At 40.2% G+C, this 27,813-nt stretch overlaps 2 protein-coding genes across 2 annotated transcripts; one reads left to right on the top strand and one right to left on the bottom strand.

The window, feature by feature from the left end:
• Positions 1-814: 814 nt before the first annotated feature.
• rbp4 (retinol binding protein 4, plasma) lies at positions 815-4,790 on the bottom strand. The gene is made up of 6 exons (XM_030077904.1): positions 4,744-4,790; positions 4,221-4,340; positions 3,746-3,882; positions 3,372-3,478; positions 2,038-2,250; positions 815-859 (listed from the first exon to the last, which is right to left on the bottom strand). Exons 2-6 carry the CDS (start codon positions 4,320-4,322, stop codon positions 840-842), a joined length of 579 nt encoding a protein of 192 aa, XP_029933764.1. The 5' UTR covers positions 4,323-4,340; positions 4,744-4,790; the 3' UTR covers positions 815-839.
• A 4,428-nt stretch (positions 4,791-9,218) lies between these two features.
• On the top strand, positions 9,219-27,741 carry pde6c (phosphodiesterase 6C, cGMP-specific, cone, alpha prime). Its single transcript, XM_030078329.1, has 22 exons — positions 9,219-9,876; positions 11,088-11,240; positions 12,973-13,062; positions 13,566-13,706; positions 14,399-14,473; positions 14,723-14,787; positions 15,495-15,561; positions 16,249-16,296; positions 16,475-16,624; positions 17,213-17,356; positions 18,087-18,152; positions 19,095-19,250; positions 19,538-19,645; positions 20,233-20,342; positions 20,549-20,636; positions 20,741-20,841; positions 21,161-21,268; positions 21,731-21,794; positions 23,102-23,176; positions 23,345-23,428; positions 24,866-25,019; positions 25,473-27,741. The coding sequence occupies exons 1-22, from the start codon at positions 9,409-9,411 to the stop codon at positions 25,523-25,525; spliced, it is 2,568 nt and encodes an 855-aa protein (XP_029934189.1). The 5' UTR covers positions 9,219-9,408; the 3' UTR covers positions 25,526-27,741.
• The last annotated feature ends 72 nt before the right edge of the window (positions 27,742-27,813 follow it).

The following is a 27,813-nucleotide window of genomic DNA, read 5'->3' on the forward strand; positions in this document are numbered from 1 at the left end:
ACAAAGTATTCGTCATTTTAGAATACAGATAAAATTTCAATTTTATATAAACATGGAAAGCCAACACAGCATGAATATTTTATTTAAAAAAATGTCCAAGAAGACTACACCAAACAGTCACAGAAGAGACAAAACTGCTATGCCCATATAGTAAATTAAGTAATACATATGTATGGTATGATAACAATGCCTCCTTTTGACTTACAAAACATTCAGTGTAAAAGGCAAGGCCAATGACGAGTTGCTAAATGGTTTAGTAAACATAGTGGTTATACAGTCCAGAAGCTGTTCTGATGAGCGTTCAGTTTTGTTTGCCCCGTTGAAAAGGGATTGTCTTATCAGGTGTCTTGCCATAATGGCTTGTAAAGTTCCTAAATTTGTTTTCCAGTCATCTGAATAAAAACCTGTCAGTAACACTAACAGGTACTGTGGGTCACAAGCTGGCATGGCCTACTTGTGTCAGTGGGGAATGCCAACAAAAGTGAGAGGCTGATTTTGGTCAAAGCTCCTCTGCAAAAAGGCACATGTGACAGATACTGAGTAAAAGACTAAAATTTAGAATCAGAAATACTTTATTAATCCCAGCAGGGAAATTGGGTAAAGTCCCTCAATCACCAAACCAACTGTAATGATCAACTTCCCCCTGTATTTACAACACTGGTTAATGTGTCAATCTACACCATAGTATTTGTTAACAGAGAGCTCCACTCACCTTGTTGTATTTTTATTATTTATTAATATAGTAAAGTAGTGAGTGAGACAGAATAAGGGAGACACAGGAGAGAAAGCTGTGGTGGGAGGCCGGTTCTTAGAAAAGAAAGTGCTTGAATGTATGCAGATCATCTGGCCTGGCAGAAACCTGCAATGAGAACAAGACATATTCAACACAAAATATAAAAATGCAAGAATATGTGCACATCATACACAAGGAAGTAATTACTTCAAAAGAAAAGCTGCACCACTCCCACAACTTAGTCATGGCACGCTGCCCACATTCATGACGATTTGGCCTGATAAAGCAGCAGCGGTTGTGAAACCTCTTTCCCGGCAAGGTAGAGCAAACATGCATCACTGAGCTCGCCCCAAATGAAGAGTTTCATTCCAAAGTCAGATATCTGCTATCTGGCAACAGTTAAACGGAGTCACACAAAACTGTTGGTGGCTCGAAAAGCATACTTTTTTCCACAATTGATCCATAGAGTTTTGAAATCAAACTACTAAAATACAAATGGGCAGCAGGACCAGTTGTGGTAACATTGGTTGATAAGGCCCCATTAATGGTAAAGGTATGTCTGATTACTGCTTATCTTGTTAGTCAATCAATCTTGTGACCCTGTGTGTTGAGCAAAACACAGGAGACACTCATCGGCCAATTGTGCTGTCAAGCACTTTTCAAAAATTACAAATTAAATTACTGAATGATTCAAATATAATACAGTACAGTATAGAAAATATACTGTAAAATGCCCAAAGCCTCTCAAGTTTTTTGTAGTTTTTTGTTTGTTTTTCTTTTCCCATATGTCTGCTCAGTGTTCTGTTGACTTCCTTGTCTGTGTAAACTTGCCACCATTTAAGCAAATATGGCCACAGTAGGACAAAAAAAATTAATTGTGCTTGACAGTGAATGAAGTGAGAGAACGGCGCAGTGACCCAGAAGTGTGAGAGGAGAAATAGAAGAAGAGAGGAGCTGTGGTCGAGTGAGCTAGGTGGTGAATGAAGAGAGGGAGAAAGAGAGAGAGCAGCGGTGGTTGAGCGAGCTACACAGTGAATGAAAAGAGAGAGCAGAAGTAGCAAAAACAAAAATTTTGCAAAGGTTTTGAATCACTGTAGCCATAAGAGGCTTTCATCATACTGGCAAAGCTGTGCACATAAGATTTTAGGCTGACAAACACACACACACACACACACACACACACACACACACTCCAAACACATTACGATAGAATCACTTAGAAGATAACGATAGAATCAATTGAATGAATGAATCCACAAAAAAACAATTCAGCCACAGATAACACCAAACTAAACTCAACCTACCGTTGTGCTGAACACGTCTGTATTTGCCCAACAGGCAGATTTCCTGCTTCTTCTGGGTGACAATGTACTGATCCTCTGGCCTCAGGCCTGTTGGATGACGTGAGAAGACGAAGGAGTAGCTGTCTATGCAGGTGCCATCATAACCCTTCTCTCTGCAGGCGTAATGGACAGCGTAGTTGTCATAGTCAGTGCTGATCACCCAGTGGTCATCATCTGAGCGGTTAGATGGGGAAGAGAGAGAGGGTGGTGGGTAAGTTAGAGAGGAAAGCTTTTGATTTTTTTTTTCCAAGTCATTGCAAAATTTAAAAAGCATGTCACTCAGATGACCATCAAAACAAAAGGCTCCCTTTCTCTGGGAAATATACATGTTGCAGTGTGCTTGTTCCATTTCTAGTGCACTTTCATGTTGTCATGTCCATGTTTAATATAAAGATGCTTGGTTTGTAACAGCCTGAAGCCTAAAAGACTCGAGCAACAATAAAAACATGAGATCTTCATAGTAACTCTAACAGCACAATTCATGCTCCCCAGAGTATGAACCCTTTCTGATTTTGTGACCTCATGCTCTTCTCTCTAGTGCCACCATCATGTGCAATCTTGGCTTGCACATAACATAACAACAAAATCTTGTGGGCAGATTACCATGGTTTATGGTGCACCCATTCATGCTCCCCAAAGGATGAACTCTGTCAGTTTTGGTAACCCCATAACGTTTCCTGCAGATTCACTCTCATTCCAAGCAAGACATCACAAAATGTAATTAGTGGATCAACATGACATTTTTTGGATTTGATATCTAAACATCTATTGGGCAGTTTTCCATGAAAATTGGTGAGCACAGTCATGCTACCAAGAGCATGCAGTATTTCAGTTTCCATCCTCAGGCCACAATGTCAGCGTAATATTTTAAAGACGAGATTGCCATGAAATTTGTTAAGCACATTCATGCTACCCGTAGCATAGCAAAACCTGTACTGGTTGATATTCCATAGGGGAACAGATTCCATCAATGCATGAACTGTTTTTTATGCAACTGTGCAAAATGTTTAGACCTTAATCAGATTGAAGAAGTCCTAATTACTATATAACCACAATTTGCCTTTTATGATGTGTCACAATGCCCTTCAGTGAATGTTTTGTGGAAGAGATTTTGAACCTCTCCAACTGAGCATTTGTCTTGCCTCATTTGTCAGACACTTACCAGAGTAAGCATTGCAGTTGATGATTAAACTAAATAAACAGCAATCTGTCTGTAGGGCAACAAGCCCTTTTAATGTGAAATTCAAGATAGGTTGTGTCAGGTTTGGCCTTTAATTTAAAGAACTGCGACTTACATCCAGTCTGCAGGTTGGCTGCAGCTCCCCAGTACTTCATCTTGAACTTGGCAGGGTCATAAGTGTCCTCAAAGGTGGCAAACATGTGGGCGCACAGCTCCCACTGCCTGGAAGACAAAGAGATAGGACAAAAGGAAGGGAGGTGTGAGGGAAAAAGGAAAGGGAGATGTGAAAAGACTGGACTGATGTGAAAATACAAACTAAGTGATGCAGTAAATTGGACAATTTCACTAGCACAAGATGCATTAAAGCTTAAGTTGGATAAGTTGAATCTGACCCAAAACCCAAAAGTTCACTTAACAGTATTTACTGATTTTCAAAAGGATAGTGAAACCAACAAAACATGAACTATCACATGGAAAAACAGAACTCACTGGAGAATGATGACTCTGCCCTCAGCAGTGGCAGTCATTTGGCCATCCTCTGCAATATTGAACTGGGCCACGATGTTGTCAAGTAGGAACAAACCCACAGGGTCCTTCTTTGCTACAGCATACCATGTCCCTGCATACTACAACAGAGGAGTGTGGCCACTTCACTTCACATGCCACTTTATTCCATTTAATGTGAAAGTATAAAACATTAAGAGTGAAAACCTAAATGGAAAGAGATTTTTTGCTCAATCTACATGATCACCAACTTATTGCTGGTATTAGGGTAAAATTAATTTAGAGGTTACCAGCCAACATATGATGCCAAAATTGGAACTGCAAGATTTCCATGCAAACAAGCAATATGCCTTTCCACCTATGTCTAAAAATATCTGAAGACAGTGTTTCATAAGAAATACAAATATGATTATTCTATATTTATCCGTTCTTAATAGATCCCTTTAAACGTGTGACTCACCTTGGTCCTGTTGAAGTTCTGCATGACCTGGATGTTGTCCACCTGGCAGTCCTGTGCCCAGCACACAGCCAGGAGACAGAAGGCTACAATGTACCGCAGCATTATGCCTCTTACACACAGCTAGAGAGAAAGAAACAAAGACATTTCAAAGAATTGGAACAACAGACGCCTGAATAAGAGTCATGCAGGAGAGACAGATTCCCCCTTGGACAAACTCTTTTGTCTGCCACACTGCTGGCTCACTTCCACTCAGGTCCTCCAGTCAATTAAAAGGGAGTGCAAAAACATTCCAAAAAATACTTCTCCATGTGCAGTAACTGTCTATTTAACCAATACGAACAGAGTTACTAAAAGCAAATGAAAGTGATAAAAAAAAATTTACTGAAAAGTTATCAGGAAAAATGCATCTGAAGTATATATATATATATATATATATATATATATATAAACACCAAACATTTGCTTTAAATGTTCAGTTCAAAAGGTAAATGCAAAAATATTCTGTTCCATTGTAAATGCATACCTTGTTAGGTACAAAGAGGTACTTGGGCAGCTCACAAGGATACTGTGGTTTTCTGCTGGGTCTGGGCCTTATATATAGTGGGCTGGCGTTTGTAAATGCTTGTTTTCTTTGGAAGTCATGATGATTTCCAGAGACTACCCAGCTCTCCCCACAGCTAGCTTGCCTTCCATTGGACAAACATTTACATAACTGCAGGCCCCACTCCTATTGATTAGTGTGTTCTGCACATTTGACCCACCACCCCTCCATATCCATATTTTCTGCTGGAACTGTCAGGACTGTTTCTTGGTGTTATGAAAGCAACCACAGGCAATGCCAAGAGAACCATCTGGAATAAGGTATACATGTGTAGATGAAAACACACGTGTTATGTGCTCAGGTACATACTCTAATGCATACACGTAGACACATGTGTGCATGCATGTACATGCACAAACCAACAGTCGGGCCCTGTGCATTAAGGTCATAAATCTCAGTGAAATGTTTTTGCCTGGGCAAACAGACTCCCTCCTTCTCCAGTGTGTCCAAGTTAAGGGCTTGTTTCACCTCATTCCCCTCTTTATTTCCCTGAGAAATGTTATGTTTGCTTTCTGGCACAGTACATCTTGTCATTTGCTGATTTCATCATTGTGTCAAGAGACTCTTTTATAACGGCTGTTACAGTGTTAAATGATCTAGGAGAGCCAAAGTCTAATTTCATCAGAACATAATCAATGTGAAAGAGAAGGAAACACATGTTTTCCAAATTCCAAGTCCACTATCCAAACAAACATCAAAGATAATGGGATAGTGTGTGTCGCCTATGTGTGTGTGTGTTTATAACTATGATGATGGCTATGTTATTAGTAGTAGTAGTAGTAGTAGTAGTAGCAGTAGTATATAATTTTATAATGAGATTATTAAGACAATCAAATACACTGCATGAAAGTTTACATGTTTACTAGAGTTCCCATGAACACACAGCTAGAGCAAAAGTATCTGTAGTGATGTACCACTGGATGTGGCTGTCAAATACTTCTCTGATTCCAGACTGTAAATTCACTGTCGAGCACACTCTTATCCCTGGTTTCCAGTTGTATCTGTTAAAAACATGTTTATTTGTGCGTTAGGAATGGATTAGCAAATGGGGAATCAACTGCTCGTCAGTATGTAAAGTAAAATTAGCATACTTTTGTGTTAATGTAAATTTTGCTGACAGAGTCTGAATTGCCCTCCTATAATAAACCACATCCATTCCTTGCTTTGCTGCACAAACCTGTGAGAATTAAACCCAGGTTGATGTGGAGGCTGGGGGCTGGGGACTTTTTTTTTAAAATGATCATTTTGCTTTGCACTTGAATCATGTAACTGGGCCTCTGCGGCCTTGGTTAAAGGAAAGAACACAGCACAGCCAAACATCTGCAGCTTGCATAACCCAGGCATGTCCAATGAAAACAGTACAATCACTCATCTGCAGCCGGAATAATAGTTGTTGGTTTGAGCCCAGAGCCAGCATAAAATTTCATAATTCTGAAGATTGGCCCAGAATGTATATCCCATTGCCAAGTTTGTATATGCAAGCTTTTTGGCAGTGTAACAAGTTACTTGTAAATGGCAATATCATGCATGGAGTGGGAGTCATTTTTTATATCAATGAAGATGCTTGAAACTTCACTAAGCTTGAATCCCAAATGATCCCTTACAAAATATACCATTTTGATCAAGATTCTCTCAGACATGAATCAGACTAGGGTTGCACGCTGAAAAAACCTCACCAGGTGTATCAGTTGAGATACACCTGGTGAGTAGATAGACAGATAGACAGATAGGTGTGTGTGTGTGTGTGTGTGTGTAATGAATGGTATTATAAGAGCCCCCACCTCCTTTTAAAAATGTATTTAATTTGAATTCATTTATTTAGTTATTATTTATTACTGACACAGTTTTCATTGTCCTCATTGGTTGTTCTCTGAGCTGTCCTGCATTTTTTTTCTCAAGAAATCAATAATTGATTACAAAAAAAGAAAACAACAACAAAAAAAATTGTGTCCCCATCTCTCCCTCCCTGCTGTCTCCCACACACCCTATTCTCTCCCGCTGACAAATGCACTATTTTCTTTTCACTACCACACCATCACGGCTTGGCTTCGATTCTGAAGATCAAAGGAAGGGTTTTGGTCCTGTTGGTTGTCCTCTTTTTCAGCTCCAGGCAGGCTGATGGCTGAAAAGGCAGACTATTGAGAGGCTGATCTTACTGCAGGTAAGGCACTGAAGCTTTTGGGTTTGTTGTACTGACCCATGCTCTCACCTTTAGGCACTCACATGTCCTCCATTCAGGATACATGGCCTGCCAAGCAAAACTGACGGAGTCGGTGTCTCAGCTCACTCCAGGGTGGCATTATTTGAGATAATGGTCCTGCAATACTGTGCCGATGATGCATCTGAGGCAATGCATGTGGAAGCACTCCTGTAACCGGAGGTTCCCTTTGGACAGCACCCTGGACTCAGCACTATACAGGCTGCCTTTTGATGGCAGTTGACATTTCCCACACACACACACAAACACAGTCACACATGCACATTTGTGCTTGTTTGTTGATAAACTTGCCTTAATCCCCACAGCAGATAAGAATGGGGAGCTCCTTGTCTTGTCAGCCCGCCAATCAGCTAGCCAGACAGTGCACTTGGTTAATAATAGCCAGCCATCTTTGTTTAGTGCCTTTTTCTCAGAAATCCAAGCCTCACTAACAGGCTAGTCTCCAGCTCCAGCACTGATACCTGCCCGATGATGGTGATTTGATTGGAGCACACAGTAAGTCCTGGAACACAGTCAGAGCTGCAGGTATCAGTGGCTCTGAATATGGTCATTGCCAGTGGCTGTCACTATTTACGTACTGCCTTAGCCTTAGTAACCAAAACAAGGATAACACAGAGGTATTACCTAATGGGGTTGGCATACTTATTTGAGGAAATTTAAGGTGAAGTCACCCCCATACCTGCACACGTGATCATATTAATGACCATTGAAAAGTTCACCCAACATACATATACTCCTACTGCAATTTATCAGTCCAGGTAGTTTGTATGATTTGGCAAGGTTTCCAGTTTGTTGCCCTCTTCCCTGCCTCCCTTCACCTGAATACAGTGGGGCAGGATGGGTTTTCCTCAAATTATCAAATTTATATATGGACAAACGCAGCAGCAACAGCTCCTTTTCTAAAACAGTGACACGGATACTTGACATAATCCTTCGCAAACAGCTTTGCTGGAAGCTACATCACACTGTATCTTTCCATATCAAATACATAGTCGTGGGGCGCAGATATTATAGTCCCCAGTCAGAGGGCTTCTAAGGGCCTCAGGCTGCAAGGCCTGGACACAATGTATTGTGACTGCAAAACTTATATAGATAGACAGTAGTGCCTCAATGTGTGCCAGTGATTCTGGGTACAGTGTGAAATAAATGAATATGTGTCTATGGGCCCCTCGGTGCCGGCAAATATCTTATGTGACTTTGAATAATGAATAATACTGGATTTTTAATACTGCAGATCTAAATTATTGCCAAGTAGTTATAATATATTGTTGTCATTCTCATAGAATATTGAAAATGTGTAAATGTATGTTATAAATCCTGTATGATAAATTATGTAAAGGTGTCTAAAGGGTGTTCTACTACACCCTTATAAAACAAGCATTTAGTGGTGTGTGTGTGTGTGTGTGTGTGTGTGTGTGCGTGTGCGTGTGTGCGCGTGTGCGCGTGTGTGTGTGTGTGTGTGTGTGTGTGTGTTTTGTCTAGTGATGAGGGGGTGATTGCACCCAGGGGCCTCATTGGACCAAAATCCATCCTTGAGCTTCTCCAGCTCCAGTGCAGCTGCTTCCTGGTGGCCAAGACTGTGGTTGTGTTGGGCCGCTCTAAGGGGAGTTAAGTGCACAATTGGGGGAAAGGGGTGTTGGTAAAAGAGTGTGTTTCTGCAAGGTGGGTCTGCTGAGAATGCACAAAGAAAAGCGACTTTCTTACACATACAATAAATACTGACATGTGGAGAACCATGAGAAACAGCCACAGAAATACTGCAGAAGGTCATCCAACATGGGCAAAATGACTGAGAACATAAGGAGGCAATTTTCACACCCCAAGGTCCTTCACTTGAGTCCTGACATATGAAATATGACTTTTCAGTCTTTATTCTCCTTTATCATAGTGAATGCCAGGGAGGATTCCATCATTTTTCCACCAAGTTATTTTCATCACTGCTTTGATCACATCCAGTGTACAGCGATATGATTTAACATTTGACCTTACAGCAGTGTCTCTCTATCTCCCTTGCTTCCTCCTGCCTATAGGGAGGATTGCCCGATATAAAATGATCAGCGTTGGGATTTGCGGGTTAAGGACGCTTACAGCAGGGGTTTTAATGGCGTGACGTCACATTAATTAGTGGCTACTTTGATCCTTTCAGCCTCTAAGCCCCAGTCTGTCCTCTTCTGTCTAGCAGCGGCCGATAGACGCCTTCGTGATTCCTTCAGGGACAGTGGAGGAGGATGTGCGTCCAGCCAAACTGGGGCCACTGATCACCCAACCCTATAGGCCACACCACAGCATCCCTCTCGATAAATATATATTTTTTATTTTCCGCAGGTGATGCTTTTGTAAAAGAGGAATAAAAACCACTCGAGCTCAAAATGGCAGACAAGGAAAGTGTGGAGAAATACCTGGAGAACAACCCGCAGTTTGCTAAAGAATACTTTGATAAGAAGCTGCGAGCTGATGCGCTGGCAGCCGCCTTTTCTGCACCTGTTGATGTCAAAGATGCCGCTTCCTTCAAGGATATTAACACTGTTCAGGAAGCCGCTATCATTTTCGAGCTGGTCCAGGAATTGCGAACTTCGGAACCCATGGAGAAAGCTCTTCATAAAGTGTTGCAGAGAGTTTGCATGATAATACAGGCTGACAGGCTCAGTTATTATTTATGCCGGTCAAGAAACGGAACACCTGAGCTCGCCACTGACCTCTTTGATGTGACTCCAACATCCACATATGAGACAAACCTGGTCAACCCCCAGTCTGAAATTGTGTTCCCTCTCGATATAGGCATTGTTGGTTACACCGCACACTGCAAAAAGCCCCAAAATGTCCCGGACGTTACGCAGGTAAGCGATCCAAACGGGGTTGTGCCGTGCGCTCTCTCCAAGAAATTACGCATGACATGAAGTTGTGCATAAAGCTGAAAAAGTGTCTCCGTGGCCTGTTTGATCATAACTTTTTGTGCATAATTTTCCTTAGGCGTACTGGATGTCTAATCTGTAAAATGTTAGATAAGTTTAGTTCATTAAATAGTTTAATTAATTTAATTTATCATTATTCGACAATCTGAAAGATTAATTTTTGAAAGCCAATTCAGTCATTTGGGCATTTAATTGATGTCAAAAGTCAGTAGCTTGATATAGGCCACTGATAAAATATGTGCAATTTGGTCTTCACTATCGCAAATGGATGCAAGGCCATTTGTTCTTGTTAACGAATGACAGACAAAGGACTAGGGTTACTGCATTATAAGGTATTTGAATATATTTGGGTACACAAGCTGCAATGAGCCAGTTCAAATGAATTTCAGTCAAAAGATAACATTTGATTTTATGTCCTATTTCACTTAACAGAGCTACATAACAATTTGAAAATAAATTAATAGTCTGGAAATATTTTTTTCCCCTAATTGGATGTTTTGAACTTGCTGACGATGGAGAGCAGTTCCTCTAGCAAAATAATTGGATTTTAGGTTGGGTTTAGATTTGGAATGTGTAATAGACATTATAGCAGTTTAAATTTCTAAAAAATATATCCACTGAAGACTGTACTGGGTTGCCTGTATACTGGTCCGTCCTTTGTCTCACCTTCTTATATGGCAGCTCCAAATGATGAGCCTGTGACAGCATGTGAAAACAGCCTACGATATGTCATCTGCTGCCATGTGCAGACAGTGCTGACATGTAGATGGCATTTGATAAGACTGCAAAGACGTGGTAGTTCACACAACAATAGCCTATCTTTTGGAATTTGGGAGAAATAAATGGTAGCTATCTTCAGGATTTGGAATCAGGAATATGACAGAAATTTCATAAACATGGAAAACAACTTCATTTGCAAACAACAAAGGCATGAGCAAGGGGATTTGCTTTTTTAGTCTTTGTCATTGTGCCAATAGTATTTAAATATTGAGGTTTTCTTAGTGTGAAATAGTATCATATTATTATAACAAACGTATCATAAATCTTGTCTTTGTTCTTACTGATGTGGTTCTAAGTCCGTGTTTGGGCTTAAGCAGACCTGACATCAACCCAGTTTTCTTTTTCTCATGATCCAGAATCAAAAATTCAGTGACTTTGTGGACAAACAGACTGGGTACAAGACCAAATGCTTGCTTGCATATCCCCTGATGGCTGAGAAGGAGTGCCTTGGAGTTGTCATGGCGCTAAACAAAATAGGAGCTGACCACTTCACCGATGAGGATGAGAAGGTAAAAAAGGCACACTTCTACTTTTGCATGTCAGGCATTAAGATAAGACTCTAGTCCAGAGTGACTTACAGTGACTGGTAGGTGGGGGGTGGGGGGTCCTGTCATGCTCATCGCTGATGATGGACAGTTGCAGGACTTGAACCAGAGTTTGAACCTCATAATCTCACAGAGGTTTGCCGAATGTTCATATGCTGTGTTTTACAGGAATTTTCTGTGACATCTTTTTCGATCACTTTGTCTTTTTTCTCCACTACTTTTAAGAACTTTTACTTTGCCATTTTGCAACTGTAATTAAGTATGGATTATTCCCATTAGAGCTACATCTGACCAGTAGCGTGCTCTCTGAACTCTCCACTTCCTCCTAATCAGATCTGAGTGGCTTGGCCCAGTGGCTCTTGCTCTGCTGTTTTTAGCTTTTGATTAGAGAGGGAATAGCCTGTGGTTATCCCTCTGGTCCGTATCAGTAAACATTCACCATAGTCACTTTTAATCAGATGCAAGAGAGGACAGTTTGTCCCAACACTAATCTTCATTTTCACACAGCCAACAAAGAATGAATTGGGACAGATGGACAAAATAAATTTTACAAAATTGATTTTTGTGCTGTAATATTAATGGTCTGGAACTGATAGCATCTACTAAGCTTACTTGAAGACGATCACTTGAATCCTCAAAGTCAAGAAGAAGTGCTGTAGGAAATAAAAAGAGATTTCATCCGTCAGAGACTCTCTGCCCTATTTTTTCATGAGGCGGAGGGCTGCTGTGGTCCTTTTTCATTGGCAGTCAAGCAAATCCAGACTGAGCATCACTATGACATTAAACAGGAAGTGATGCTGAACTCATATGGCCCCAGCCATCAAACTACCACACTGATATCCCTGCATTATTGACTGTAGTTGGCAATGTGTGCTCTCACAGAAGTGAGCCACAGAGCTCACTAGAGCATTTTTCTTTTTTCCATTTTGCATATTTTTGATTCCTAAGAACATTGAAAATCAGACTGACGGTATATTTTTATGGGGTTTTGAAAGGCTTTGAAACAGTTTTCATAACCCAAATGTGGTAGAATTTCTTCAGCCATGTATTCTTCAGGGGAAGTTAAAACATGAAAATCATCCAAACTGGAGACAGGAGGTTTAGCTGTCAGCAATATGTTATAAACCTTGTGTAATTTACAGTATAATATGGTGTAATCGTAACATGTTGCATCATAATGTTGAGGTTTATTTCACAAGGTTTATTCAGTTAAGATGTAGCATTCACATAAATGCTATGCATCATTTGCATTATTTACTTCAGGAATTTGTTGGAAAATCCTTCGGTGCAGGATTGGTGCGGGCTGCTGTGATTTCTGTGTTGGCTGCCACTGGGAGAAAAAGCAACATTGTAACTTTGTTTACCAATCTTCATTTCCCAAAGAGGCAAACAGGTTTAAGCCTGTGCTAACAGATCAGCCCAGCACAAGTAAAATCTAAATGCCATTATACATGGGTAACACCGTAAAGCAGATAAGGCCAGATTTGTCAGCAGTTAAGATCTAACATCACTTTTTTTTCCTCTGTACCCCCACTATGTTATCCCTATATATCCTACTGTTATTTGACAAAACATGACCCTGCATATCGCAATGTTGCTCCATCTGCATCATCTAAAAAAAAATACACCAGTGCATTGCTCTGACGTCTGCTCTTATTTGTTGACAGAACTTTTCTCATTTGATTTGGTCCCTTAGTTGTTCCACAAGTACATGAACTTTGCCCAGGTTATCGCCCTGCAGCACCACACAGCCTACATGTTCAACGTGGAGTCCAGAAGAAGTCAGGTAAACTCAACTGCTGCCATCTAACACACAAACACTTACCCATACACAGCATCGCACGTGTGTGTGTGTGTGTGTGTGTGTGTGTGTGTGTGTTTGTTTGTTTGTTTGTTTGTTTGTTTGTTTGTTTGTTTGTTTTTTTAGCAGGGAAAATGGGGTGAGAGCTTATGGAGAAACCTGGCATGGGTGCCAGAGGAAAGTGGGATGGCTGGGAATAGCTATTCCGCCTCCTGAGAGTCTAATAGCAACCTCTAAACATCTCACCTACATAAGGTCTTCATTCACATTTAGATGAACGTGATGATTCTTCTTAATTGGGTCTTCATGCAAGCAATCGATGTTGCAAGCACGCAATGAATGTGTGACTGCTCAATACTGACGTCTGAACAAAGAAGGACTACACAAACATATAATCTGATACTTCTAGTACTGCTTCCCAGAGGTCGTGCTGTATATCATAGCCGCACAATTCAACCCCAGCATTCCCTCTTGCTGTTTTGGCTTAGGTGCTGCTGTGGTCGGCCAGTAAAGTGTTTGAAGAGCTGACAGACATTGAGAGACAGTTCCACAAAGCACTCTACACCGTAAGGACATACCTACAATGTGAGCGGTACTCAGTGGGCCTGCTGGACATGACCAAAGAGAAGGTGAGTCTCGCCGGATAGATTTGAATGAACAGCGTGACAGGAACACGTTGTGTTCATGGCTGCAGATATAAACAACTGAGAACACATTTTACCAGCTTAATACATAATTTTACCACAAAGGTAGTGGGATAAGCACAGAATTCACCTTAAACTGAAATTATTTGGTGCATCTTGAATATAGGCAGTATTTAATGATTAATACTAACCAAGCTGTGTAAATGGATGACACTGCAAATGCCATGAATGTAAATAAATCTATATAAGCCATGTGCCACCATTGTATTTAGGTTTTTCTGCCTCTCTCTGTCTCTGTTGAACCTTCTTTCTCAGTCAGTGCTGGTTTAATCTCCAAATTGTATATCTGTTCATAAGCAAAAAAAAATATGCTGCCAAAAATGTATTAATCGTTAGTTCAATAATGTAAAACAAATGTAAGCAAAGATCTTGAGATCGATGATACGAATTTAAACCTTCCCTGATATTTAGAAAGAGATACATAAATGAGATAGAATGAGATAATAACCTCGAGGCTTGATGTTTATTATAGTTAATGTAATGATTATTCTGTGTTGTTTAAGCCCATTTAAGGACTATAACAGAGGGAATTCTCGCGCTGTCTATCATAATATTGATCGGTGTGTTAGTTATTTAGATTTCTCACCAAGCTAAAGGTCTGATTTCTTTTCTCCTAGGAATTCTATGATGAGTGGCCGGTGAAACTGGGAGATGTGGAGCCTTATAAAGGACCCAAGACCCCGGACGGCAGGGTGACACACTTCTACTGATTTCTTTCACGTTCACATTCTGAAAATCACTTTGCTCCTCTTGATATTTTGCTGTCGTTTAGTTTTTGTCATTTAATTTGATTGTGTCCTTGCCTGTCAGTGTCAAAAAAAAAAAAAAAATGTATCTATACATGGCACTTTAAATTTCATCGTGTTCAGCTCTTCTAATGTCTTGCGTAGCCTGAAAATGACACTTTGATCAATGACACTGTCTGCCTTATTTTTTTTTAGGAAGTAAACTTTTACAAGATCATCGACTACCTTCTGGAAGCCAAAGAAGAAATCAAAGTCATACCGTGAGTAGCTGTGACTAGATGCCATAACTTTTTTTTTTTTTTTTTTTTTTTTTTTTGAGTTGTGTTCAAAAAAATGTTATATAGTGCCTCACATGCACTAAGAAGAAAAAAAATCTCATGAGGCAATGCCACTAAAATACATTTTACCCAGTGGGCAAGAGAGCTATCATTGTATCAAGCAATTTGTAAGAGTACAGGTCACATTTTAATAAGAGTTTAAGCACACCCATAATTAAAGTAATGAAATTAACTAAATTCAAAGCTTAGCACTCATAGCTAGATAAAGGGAGTGGTACTGAAGCACACCACACACACCTTCAGTATAAAGTGGATCATTCATTCAGGTGAGGCCACAGAAATCTTCCTTCATTCAGAGATCTTGCCTCTGAAACAAAACAGTATTAAAATCCAAAATCCATGTCTTTCAGTTAAGCCATTGCAAGACCCGTTTGTTTATTTTTTGATGACTGAACAAGAGCAGGATTTCAGTTTCCAAACAGTTCTTATTGAGGATGGGGTAAAAGTGAAGCTGAGTAAGTGTGCATTAATTACAAGAGGGACTACATCTGAGTATGAGTGTCAGCACTGTTTAATCAGCTTCTCAGTAAGGAATAAGGTGCTTACCCTCTCTCTCTCTCTCTCTCTCTCTCTCTCTCTCTCTCTCTCTCTCTCTCTCTCTCTCCCTCTCTCTCTCTCTCATTTTTTAGTGGTCCACCTGCAGATCACTGGGCCCTAGTTAGTGGACTACCAACCTATGTGGCAGAGAATGGCTTTGTAAGTCTCATTGCTATCCATAATCCAATAGCAGTTAAGAATAATGTAGTAGTAGTAGTAAGGAAATGACTTGGTGAAATCGCTATAAAGATATTCTGACTGAGTGTATGCACACATATATTTTATCACACTGTGCATACTAGATGACAAGGGCTTCTCACAATATTTCAGTTTTCCATATGCCCTCAATTTTTCCTCCCAAAAGTAAGCAAACAGTATCTCTATCTAACAGTGACAAATGACCAAATACAGGAATCAATAGATTGTGAACTGGTAATGATGAGTCAATTTATGACATTGACTTTATGACAGGACATCAATGCCCTGCAGATAATATGCTGTCCTGTAAGTCTTCTCAGTTATTAGCTCATAGGTACGACTGATGAATGCTGCTGTGCCATATTTATGAATACAGTTGATTGATATTTTTATAGTTGAAAGTCTCATCATGCTCCCCTCTACAGTTGAAGAGGAAAACATAAATTATACTGAGGTGCCATAATTGTAAAGCTGACAGACAGATAGCAATCTAAGCTAGATAAAGTGTGCAATGATTTAGATAAAAAAGAGTATAAAGAATGACTAGAAATAGCAATCAAGAGTAAAAATATTACTAGAGGAATGCTAATAAAAATCCTATTAAGTTCTGTTTTTTATGCGACTGAACTGTTATTTTATTGCTTGTAGATTTGCAACATGATGAACGTGGCTGCAGATGACTACTTCACTTTCCAGGTAATGTCATCGATAAAAAGACAGAATTAACTTGACTGAAAAATGCGCATAGAGATACATGTCTCCTTTTTTGACATACAAACGCACACAGTCCTCAAAAACCAAACACTCAGTTTGCATGTGACACACATTTTGTATCACATAGCTTTAATGTGCCTCCTCATGGACTGTCTTTCAGAAAGAGGCAGTGGACGAGTCAGGTTTTGTCATCAAGAACGTCTTGTCGCTGCCCATCGTCAACAAGAAGGAAGAAATCGTGGGCATCGCCACTTTCTTCAACCGGAAAGATGGCAGGCCTTTTGATGAGCACGATGAACAGATCACTGAGGTCAAGCTCTCTGAATGCTCTCTCTTTCTCACTCTGCCCCTTTCTGTGAACCTCTTTACACCTTGTCATCACAGTACATGATATGCAGGGCGTTATGTCCACATGATCTATGTGCCTGTCTGTGTGTATGATAGAAACAACATACTTACTGTCTACTGCAGGTCCCCCCCTCCCTGTACAGTAGATGATCTGATCAGATTTTGCAGCACCTTGCTGCATATATTTCCATATTAAGGAGGATTTTTTTCTTCTCCACTGCAGCTACTTCATGCTCTATGACACTGAGTTAATGTATTGTGTGTGTTGTGGTGATTGTGGCAGGACATTAGGCAGCTCAAGTGCCTCCTGTTGAACCTCTTGCTCTCTCTCTCTCTCTCTCTCTCTCTCTCTCCCTTTGTGTCTTCCTCTTGTTGTTTCTTTTTGTCTGTCTTACCTTCATCGTTTCTTACTCCCCTTCTCTTTATCTCTCTGGACTATCCTTTTTCATCCTTTGCGTTACACAGAAATAAGTCAATAAAATGATTTTTCTTTCTGTCTTTCATTCTGTCTTGTATCCACTGACTCATTCGTTTATTGTGTGTTCTCCAGGCCCTGACGCAGTTCCTGGGCTGGTCAGTTCTGAACTGCGACACCTACGACAAGCTGAACCGAATGGAGCACAGAAAAGACATCGCCCAGGAGATGCTCATGTATCAGACCAGATGCACCACAGATGAGCTGCAGTCCATTCTGGTCAGTAGTTAATAGTTGCCAGATTGCCTGTGTATTACATGAATTTCTACACCGTTTTCAGTCCAGGAAAGGATAAGTTGAGATGCGACATGATGGACTTTACTGATATAAAGGGAAACTGTCCTTTCCTTCATCCAATAACGAGTAAAAATTGTGTTATAATAGGTTGCTTGCTGGAGAGATGGTGATAACTGGATACATGTATGTGAAAATGTGATCATTTGTGCTTGGTGGTTATCACTGTACCTCACACCTCTCCATTTAAAATTGTATACTCTAGCTCCACAGGCCTGCTTTGGCACTGCTGGGAAACAATCTTGTAAATACAGATTAGACCGTCTTTGTTTTAACCTCAGCTGAAGGAATACGTGCATCTCTATGGCCTGAGACGATTGTGCATAGGTTTATGAAACACTTTCTGTTCCCATTGGAAAAACTGAGAAATGCGTGGCCGTCGAGCTAAATATTTGACTGCTTTCCGTAGTTCTTGACAAGTTGACATTTTCAAATGACAACAGCAATTTGTCACATCTACTGTCTGGGCACTGTGACTTTGACTGTTTTTTTTTTCTTGTTACTAATGGCTTGTACTGTTGACAGTCTAGAGTTCAAGCCTATTCTTTTGCTGTTAGTTCTCTGATGGATGGGTGCTTCAGCTGTATGCCTGGAATTTAAATGTCATTACAAATGATTGTTCTCTTTTTTTTTTTTTTTTTTTTTTGTAAACCAGAACACGAAAGAGAAGTTTGATGCAGAGCCTGAAGACTGTGACCAGAAGGAGATGTATAAACTATTGGTATGTTTTATTAAAAAACCTTGGAGCAGAAATTTTATTATTGCTTCATTGACGCAGAACAGGATGCAAAAACGTGATATAATCTGTTAGGCTCATTCCTCAAAAGAAATAATGAATTACTCCCTGGAAGCAGCAATTCATTCCATTATTTGTTCTGTTATTGTGATTGCATTTCAAACTTCAGAAATTACGACAACTGAGTTACTTTGCCTCTACATTTCGGAGTAAACTAACAGGCTGCCTGTCCAGTTTGTAATGTTTTTACTTGATAAAAGCTGTGAGGATACTTACACCTGCAGAAAATAGATGTTTCTGCTATTTTCTGTGTAATCTAGCCTAACGTGTGCACACATCAGCCAAAGAAAAATAGAACAAAAGAGGATGATGGTTTGTTATTGTTTGGAAATTTTCACCTTTAGCCTGATATTTAGAGTGGGCGCTAGCAAAAATAACATCTTCACTTTGACAAATATTACTGTTGAGATTGAAATATTAAGTTATTGCACTAAGTGATACTTGGAAAACTAATAAAATGACTGTAACATGTCTTAAAGGAATGTGATATCAACCAGCACTAACCTTGAGCCACTTAAAAGTGCAAAATTATATTTAAAGTGTTTGCATCACCATGTAGATATGGTGGAATTTTTGGGGTGCTATGGAAAAATCACTTATACATGCAGCGTAAATCATATGAAAAATTTAGAAAAAGTTAGAAATTAGAAGTGTTTTTCCAATCTGGCAAAAGATTTTCAATTCTTGATTTAAGACAAAGGGACGATTCTTTTACTCCCGTCATCACTTAGGTCAGGAATGACTGGAAAAGATGAAGATTATCAGATGGTGCATTTGTCTTTGCTTTCTGACTAGTTACCAACAAACTAAAGAACATGACTCTGCCTTGGCTGACTTCCATGTGGGTTGTGTTGTGTTTTTGCACAGAGAGCAAATTGCCCGCCGGCTGACAACATCAACGGGGAGAACCTGTACCTTTTCTCCTTCAGCGACTTCCCTGTATCAGAGTTTGACCTCATCAAGGCTGGCATTCGCATGTTTTTTGAGCTCAACGTTGTCGAAAAGTTCAAAGTTCCTGCAGAGGTCAGTCACTCGGTCAACAACCAGCCAGTTATTCCATCATATGGCAAGTCTGCCCGTCAATCTGAAATGTAGTCATTCAGTCATACCAGCAGTTTGCCCCCAATTCAGTCAGAAAGCCTGTAAGCCAGCGTTTTAGTGTGACAGTGGGTCGGCCACAGATTCCTCAGTGTGAATATCCACAGATACAAAAATTATGGAAATCAAATCATCATTTCATGCATCTTCGTTTGTTGTTGAATGAGTGCTGATAACATACTCCATCCCCCTCCATCCTCTCCTCTCCTCAGACTCTGACCAAGTGGATGTACACAGTGCGGAAGGGTTACCGTAGCATCACCTACCACAACTGGAGGCATGGCTTCAACGTAGGCCACACCATGTTCTGCCTGCTGCAGGTAAGCGCCCACAGCTCGGTGCATGGTACCTACACTTAGCTGGAGACTGACGTGATGCTGTGGCCTTACTCCCTCTCTCTGTAGTGCGCTGAGTGTGCAAATTAATACAAGCATCTTTCCAGCAGTGTTGTGCCCCCTTTCCACAAGCTTTGTGTAAAAAAAAAAAAGAAAAAAAAAAAAGTCTTTTCTATCCTTTTCTTCTCCATGAAAATAAGTCAGTTTCATGCAGTGAGTAGGTTGTCCAAATATTTTGTGTAGTATAATCTATGCAGTATCTAAACGTGCAATATCTTGTGACACTTGCATTGTTATAACAGCGTATAGGTCAAAAAAATATTTTCAAAAGGGCTTATAAGAATATTTTGGCTAAACTGGGTAAATGGAAGTTACAGATAAAATACAGTCCATAAAGTGTGCTTATAATCACACCATGGCATTAGCATTAGTTGTGAATATCATTTAAATGAGTATCAACTTGTGTCCAGTGCCGGTGAAGATGACTTTAAATTCAATGGCTGTTCATACATGAACATTAACACTCACACACACACACACACTCTCTCTCTGTTATCTTCTATATCCTACAGACAGGTAAACTGAGGAAGTATTACTCTGATCTGGATGCCTTTGCCATGGTGGCTGCCGCTTTCTGCCATGATATCGACCACAGAGGGACCAACAACCTCTACCAGACAAAGCAAGTCAAACCTTTTTATTCTGTGTGTGCGTGCATGTGTGTGTGTGTGTATTCAAATTTGACCTATATTCACACATATATTATTCACACATAGTAGGTGAGGGGTATGATAAGAACCTTTATGCTATGAATGTTATGTGTTATGTTATGAAGCCTTGTGTATATGCGTATTCTCTAAAAATAAACTCTCTCTCTGTTTTTCATAGGAGTGCATCTCCTCTGGCCAAACTTCATGGTTCTTCCATTATGGAGAGGCACCATTTGGAGTATAGTAAGACGCTCATGGCTGAGGAGGTACAACACATTTTTGCCTCTCTGTGGTTTTTGCGTAGTTACAGTAGTACAGAAAAAAAAAAAAATGACGTAGACATTTAAGCACTTTTCATTGTCTCTCCTAGAGCCTGAACATCTTCTGCAACCTCCAGAAGCGACAGTTTGAGACCGTGCAGCATTTGTTTGATGTCTGTATCATTGCCACTGATCTGGCCCTGTACTTTAAGTGAGTTTTCTGTCTGCATTCAGATCGCCAGCAGCTACCATGTTCTTGTCCGGCGGCTGATTTGAACTGACTGGCTGCTAGTGGTAGTGCCGATAGTGTTAGGTGATAGGCATCTAACAAGACCAGTAGGTTTACTGGCTAAGATGGATGGTGTTGCTTTAAAGTTCAGTGGCAGACAATCAATATCTGCCTGCCTGTTTGTGCCCTTATTTGGAGTTTAATAGACAACATAAGGATTCAGTAGGTTTTATGTAATCAGTTTGTGTGCCTGTCCGTCTGACTGCCTATTTGTCTTATCTGACTGTTTGTCTGCACACAGAAAGAGAACCATGTTCCAAAACATTGTGAACTCCACAGAGCCAATGACAGATGAAAAGGAGGCCACCGCCTTTGTTTCCAACAACCCCATCAGGAAGGAAATTGTCATGTATGTAGCAGCTGCAGCCACGTGATAGCAGATGTGCCGTAACATTTATGAGATTTATTCCCAAACAATATAGCCAACATTTGAAACAACAGCAGCTCCTCTTGCAATATGCTTGCTGCTAAAAAAAAAAAAAAAAAAAAAAAAAGTATATTCAGTATATTTTAATATAGCAGCGCATGTGTGGGTAGAAACATCTGTATCTCAGACATGATTGATATATTTCAGGGAAAAAAAGCATATATTTGATTTGAGTAGAGCTTGCAGAGTTCATAGAGTTTTTGCTACACTACCACATGGCTGTTTTGGTAGTCACACAGCAGGTGTTTGTAACAACAGGAGCAGGCAAATGACAAAAAAAAAAAAAAAACTATCAAAAGCAATGCACCATCTTGTCTCCACTTCTCGTACACTCTGTCTTCCTCTGTGTCTGACTGTGTGCATCTGTCACTCTCTCTGCTCCAGGGCCATGATGATGACGGGCTGTGACTTGTCAGCCATCACCAAACCATGGGAGGTACAGAGCAAGGTATGTTGCATTCACAGCCTTCACATATAGTGACTTGACTGTCAGCGGGGCGACTTGACTGTGGCTGCAAGCGGTTGCAATATGCAGGAGTTTACAGAGGAATTCATCAAGGAAATGTTCTTCAGGCCAATTGATGCAGACATGCAAACAGCACTTCTTTCACCCTGTCTACCCTTTTGTTCTCCAGTTTTCATTAACAGGCTGTTCAGCTTGAAATGGAATAGTTAGACCTCCCGGCTCTTGGCCACAGACTGACTGATAAGATATCAGTTATCTCAATGCCATATGGATGCAGAGAATTTTACATTTTGCAAAGTCTGGGATAATGTAGCATTAGTTGTCAACACACAACAATAAAAAAATGATCCTTTACAGCTCTGGAACCATCATCATTATTATTTTTTTGTAATGTAGAAATTGATTTGGCATGGAAGCTATAATGAGTCCACACTATTTCATTAAGAAGTAGTAAGAGAAAATCTAGTGTATAGAGACAAAATTGATCTTAAAATTTGCAGAAGTGCTGAATTGATTTTCCTGGACGCAAGCTCAAAAGTCAAGTCAAAACAAGTTAATTGACAAAGCACTTTTAAAACATTGATCATGGTGCTGTGCAAAAGATCAAAAGCTGCAAACAGACTCTTTGCATTTGGTGTAACTTGCAATGAGACATTTATATGCAACGTTTCGGTACTAGACATTCATGAGGCGAAAAGAGAGAAGAGATCAAAACACAACACAGACGTGGAATGCAGAGCAGGGCTCACTTGCAGCACACTTGCACACAGACAGATAGAAACACATGCACCGACACAGGCACACCAAACAGAGTCAAAGCCTAACAAACAGGAATATACGAGTTTAATAGACGTAACACCTCTTATTTACCATTACCCATTTACAAAACACATTTTTATGATATGGATTGAATTCACCCGATGTCAAAGTTACTTGAATTGAGTGGACAAGAAAAAACTTCTTCCAGGACCACAGAGAGGAGACCCCTCCGTGGCCAGACAGGTGTGCAATAGGTCTCGAGTGAGCAAATGGCAAATAATAGTCATAATGCAAAAGACAGCACATGAGGGGGGTTATGGGTACACCTTGGAGGAAGACAGCCACACTCACACAAGGCGTTCATGCTCAAGCAAGGTTACAGAGTGAAATTAAGTCAGATAGGTAGGTTCAAAGCAGTGTCCATAGTCATTCCTAGTGGCACCATCCCGTATAAAATGATTACCTCTCTTTCTCATGTCTTTTTTCTCATTTTTTTCTCTTTCTTTGTATCCATCCCCTTCTCTCTTCAGGTGGCTCTGATGGTAGCAGCTGAATTCTGGGAGCAGGGAGACTTGGAGAGAAATGTTCTGGACCAGCAACCCATTGTAAGGGCCCTCACAACCCGCTGTGCTCCGTCTTCCCTCTTATCTCCTCTAATTCTCCTGTCTTGTCTTGTCTTGTCTTCGTTATTTCAACTTTTACATATCAGTTCAGTCTTGTTTCCCACACCTTATGTGTAAATCTCTTTCATCTGAAACTCTCCTCTCTCTCAGCCCATGATGGACAGAAATTGTGCCGAGCAGCTACCTAAGATGCAGTGTGGTTTCATTGACTTTGTCTGCTCGTTTGTGTACAAGGTAAGTAATGATTCTGACCATATATATCTCTTCAATCACAAAGTTATGATCCCGAGAAAGAAGACATGCATAAACAGGAAGGGCTGATATAGAGAAAGCCATGAAACAATTTAGGCGTAGACTTTGTCAAAGTGGGTGGAACTAATTAGGAAGATGGTTCTAATATTTTTTACCCTGTGACTGATGCTATATTTCAGTATACTGGAGAATATTTTGGAGGGCGAGCCAGGCACTTCACGTATTAGGAAAAGTGACAACAAAGAAGGGGATATTAAAAAGCCTTTATTGTAGTGGCTAAATCCCTAGAAAAGCCAACAGATTTTTGACCACTCACGGTCAGACAATAGGGGTGCAGCCTCAACTATATGGTTGCAAACAATAAATAGGAGGCAATCACATGTCCCAGGGAATATCAGGACAAGTAAATATAGAAAAAGCAAAATACAGAAGTGATTCTGTACATGAATGATTACAGAAAATATGTGAAGTCTGTATCTTCACTGAGACCAGGATACCTAAATAAATTCAGGCGATGGATCCAAAAAGCTTTCCTTTGGTTAAGTGGTTCTGTAATCTCTCATTGTCCTCGATACGCAATAAGGAATCAATGGCATTGTGAAATTCACTAAAATGTCTAGCCCTATGGTAATCACAATTTGTAATTGTAATGGCATATTTATGCTCAGCAAGGCAATCCCTCATGGCGTCTTTGTGTGTGGCCTATGTCGAAAAAAACCCTTCACATATGGACAAGACAGACGGAATATGACAAGAGTAGCTTTGCAGTTAATGAAATCATTTCCTGTATACATTCTGTTTCTGTTAACATAATGTTTTGATTGCTTCAGAAAATTAGTGCAGAGATTTGAGAGTTTTGAAAGCAGAATTCTCAGCACGTGGCAAAAAAAAAAAAAAAAAAAAACTTGATTGACAGTATACTGGAGGATAGACTTAATGTGTGAATCACTTTAGTTCCATAGTGGCTCAACTGGTAAATAATCAGTAAGGTTTTGAATTACTCATTGTATACAGTGACCACAATACATACCAATAGTTCAGCAATTACTTTTGCCAGGTACTGAGGTATATGCTTTCAAAACTCAATCATCTCTGCTCTGATTTGCTAGTTTACTGGTTCCTATTGGTCCTGTGGGGATCACATATTTCTTAATACCCCTTCAACCTACTTGTTGTGTTGTTTTTGAAACCTCTAACATCATGAGCTGAACCCACTCAGCGAGCCCCAACAGAAATGTCAGCTAGCTGGCTGTATATCTACTGAAGGAATGTTTGTCCAAGAACAGGCATAGACAAACACAGAAACACAACCACACTCACACAGATCATCCTCCAACAGGTGCAGTCCCTCTCTAAGTAACCCTCAGAGTGCCAGTACACACAGACTGATATCAAGTGTGTTTTCCCTTTGTTGATCAGGAGTTTTCCAGGTTCCACAAAGAGATCCAGCCCATGTTTGATGGCCTCAACAACAACAGGAGTCACTGGAATGAACTAGCTGAGGTCTACAATGCAAAGATGAAGGCCATCGAGGATGAAAAGAAGAAACTGGAGGAGGAGGAGGCCAAGAAAGGTAGAATACCCTAGATAGATGGGTGGATGGATGGATGAATGGATGGATGGTCTCTCAATCCGGCCTCTCTCTTCTACAAACACGGAATGCTCCGGAGATATCCTGTTTGAGTTTGAGATTTGAGTCTGAGACAAAACTGAAAGCTTCAAATTGGAAAGTGCTTCAGGCCAGAAGCTGTTTCGACCAATCACAACACAGCTCCATGGCCAATTTATTAGCAACCAAAAACATGACGGAATTGATGTGACACTGCACATCAGTTCCGTCAAAGCATTTGCAAATTGCAGGAGCCATATGTCTGTCTTGAGAGACTAATGAATGGATGGATAGATGAATAAATAAACTGATGCACCCACAAACCTAGACTAGTCCCATGGATGGCTTTGTAGACAGTCAAATGATCATTCACCCTTATTTTACCATCCCATTCTTTCTCGTTGTCTGCTTGTCTAGCTGGCGGCGGAGGTTCTGACGGAGGGAAGTCAAAGACCTGCACCATCTCCTAAATTCCTGCAGCTCTTGGATTTGACCCATTGCGGTCTGGTTAGGTCTAATCTAGACTATGCTTGTCTAAATCTGGTATAACCAAGTCACTTCTGGACTAGTCTGGATCTGGTCTAGTTAGATCAAGGTTAGACATGTGTGATCTGGCCTGGTTCTCTCTGGCTGGGTCCTGTCTGATCTGGTCCAGTCCAGTTTGGTCTAGTTTACTTTAGTGTAGTTAGGTCTGGCCTGATCTCGTCTTATCTAGTCCAGTCTGGATTAGGTCAGCCTAACCAGCGTCCAATGAGGGAAGAGTCAGAAACATCATCAAGAGGAATGTTCTCAATGGGACTGTCACAGCAACAGAAGCCATTCTTCTTCTTATGTTTCTTACCACAGACAGCTATAAACATTTGAAAAAGAATGCTGAATTGAATGTATACATAGACATCAAACATTTGACTTCATTCTGTCAGTGACAGTGTGCGGTTTTAAGTTTTTCTTTTTTTCTTTTTTTTTTTTTTTCCAGGTCTACAGAAATCATGCTCAGATAAAGACAAATTAACCGTAGCCAAAGCACATGTCCCAAATCTTATGGATTGAAATCAATGTGCACATGCAAACTCCTCAATGTAATAGATCTCATAGAATACGACATGTAATGCATGAAGGGTTTATACATGCCAAAACAATAGTTTGCAGTGTTCCTATTGGCAGTCAGTTAACACTCAGTACTGTACTGTATTGCTGTAGATTGCACAATGCACTTAGCTGCCACTGTCGTTGTTTGGCAATGGCAGGCCGTTGATGGTGGGAGGGAGGGCAAATCATGTAACTTTATACTAAAGGGGATTGAAGGAATGGTTTAAAGATTTTATTTTATTTTGTTGTGATTAACACTTGAGTTGAGAATTGAGCTCTTTCAACACAAACTCAGTAACAGGGGGCAAAATGCAAGCTGATGAGTGGTGCAAAACATGTTAATGCTGCGAAAATACTTGAAGTTTGGCTGCTCTTGTAGCAAGTGAGAGCAGTGTTCAACCAACAAGGGCTGATGTATTCTACGTACAACATAGTCGAGTTGTGTGAGGGTATTTATTTAAATATGCAACATATCTGTATAAGTATATATATATTTTTTGGAATCTTTGTCTGAGAATTTATTTTCTACTTTGTCTTTATGGATGGGACATTTTAGACTGGCTTTGAGAGAAGGTGTTCCAAATCTGTGAACAAATACATACTAAAATCCCATTCAAGCATCAGGTATATGTGCTATTTATTTTAAGTTTTGCTGAACACATAAGCTGTTTGTATTATCATCTATTGTTTTTTTGTCCAATGGAAAAATAACACTTTCTAATGTGAATATTAATGTTTAGGCGACTACTCCCATATGATTCATGTTTCCACATGAATATTGTTCATTACATAGTAATTGTAAAATGTGAATTATAGACACAAATTTCTGAATAGCTGAAAGACAAAATTGAATTGAATGAAGTATAAACAACCTTGATTTATTGTAAGGAGACACGTCTCGCAGTCCGTCAGACAGAGTACAGTAGATCTGCCTGTCCTTTAAGAAGATTTGATGGGATTTGATTTGATTGTCAGCCAGCTTTTGAGATCCACACAGCTTTAGACTTTAAATACCCTTCTTACAGAGAAGAGCAGGCTACCAAAGCCTTATCGTATCTATGAGGGGATGACTCTTGTGTTTGTTCTGTTGCAACAAAGTCTTGCCGAAAGTGTGGCATCATGTGACGCAGTACAGGCCAAAGTTCTAGGCCTCAATATTTGATCATGGACGTTTGTTTGTGGACCAATGAATGGGTGAATGTCCCCTCACTTTCTACACATGTAAACCTGAATTATACTCAAACTTGATCTGCTCTGTCATTTGAGGTGACAGTGTCGCCCCCGTCCGAGGTTCCTGAAACAGTTTTAGCAGCATCCGTCCCAGGTTGAGCATTAAAGCAGGCCAGACAAACTGTGTCTCTTAGCTTCCTGTTATGCAATGTGTCACCTCCTTTAATCAATGGCACATCAATCAAAGAGCCTAATCCTCTCAGAACAGCTTTGAGACAACCTGGAAAACTCCTTTCTAAGAACTGCTCCTTGAGGGCAAGCGAGAAAGAGCTGTCACTGGAGCCAGAACTGCAAAAACTTTCAGTGGTCCAACACCTGTTGCGAATGGCATAGTTGTCCTATTTTGTATAACATTACTGGATTGTAAGAAAAAAGTCTTGCTGCGCATATTTTCTAAGACCTTTTATAAAAAATAGTTACAGCACCAGTTCTGACTCCA

This window comes from Myripristis murdjan, chromosome 19 (assembly GCF_902150065.1).
Source record: "Myripristis murdjan chromosome 19, fMyrMur1.1, whole genome shotgun sequence".
NCBI classification, from domain to species: Eukaryota; Metazoa; Chordata; class Actinopteri; order Holocentriformes; family Holocentridae; genus Myripristis; species Myripristis murdjan.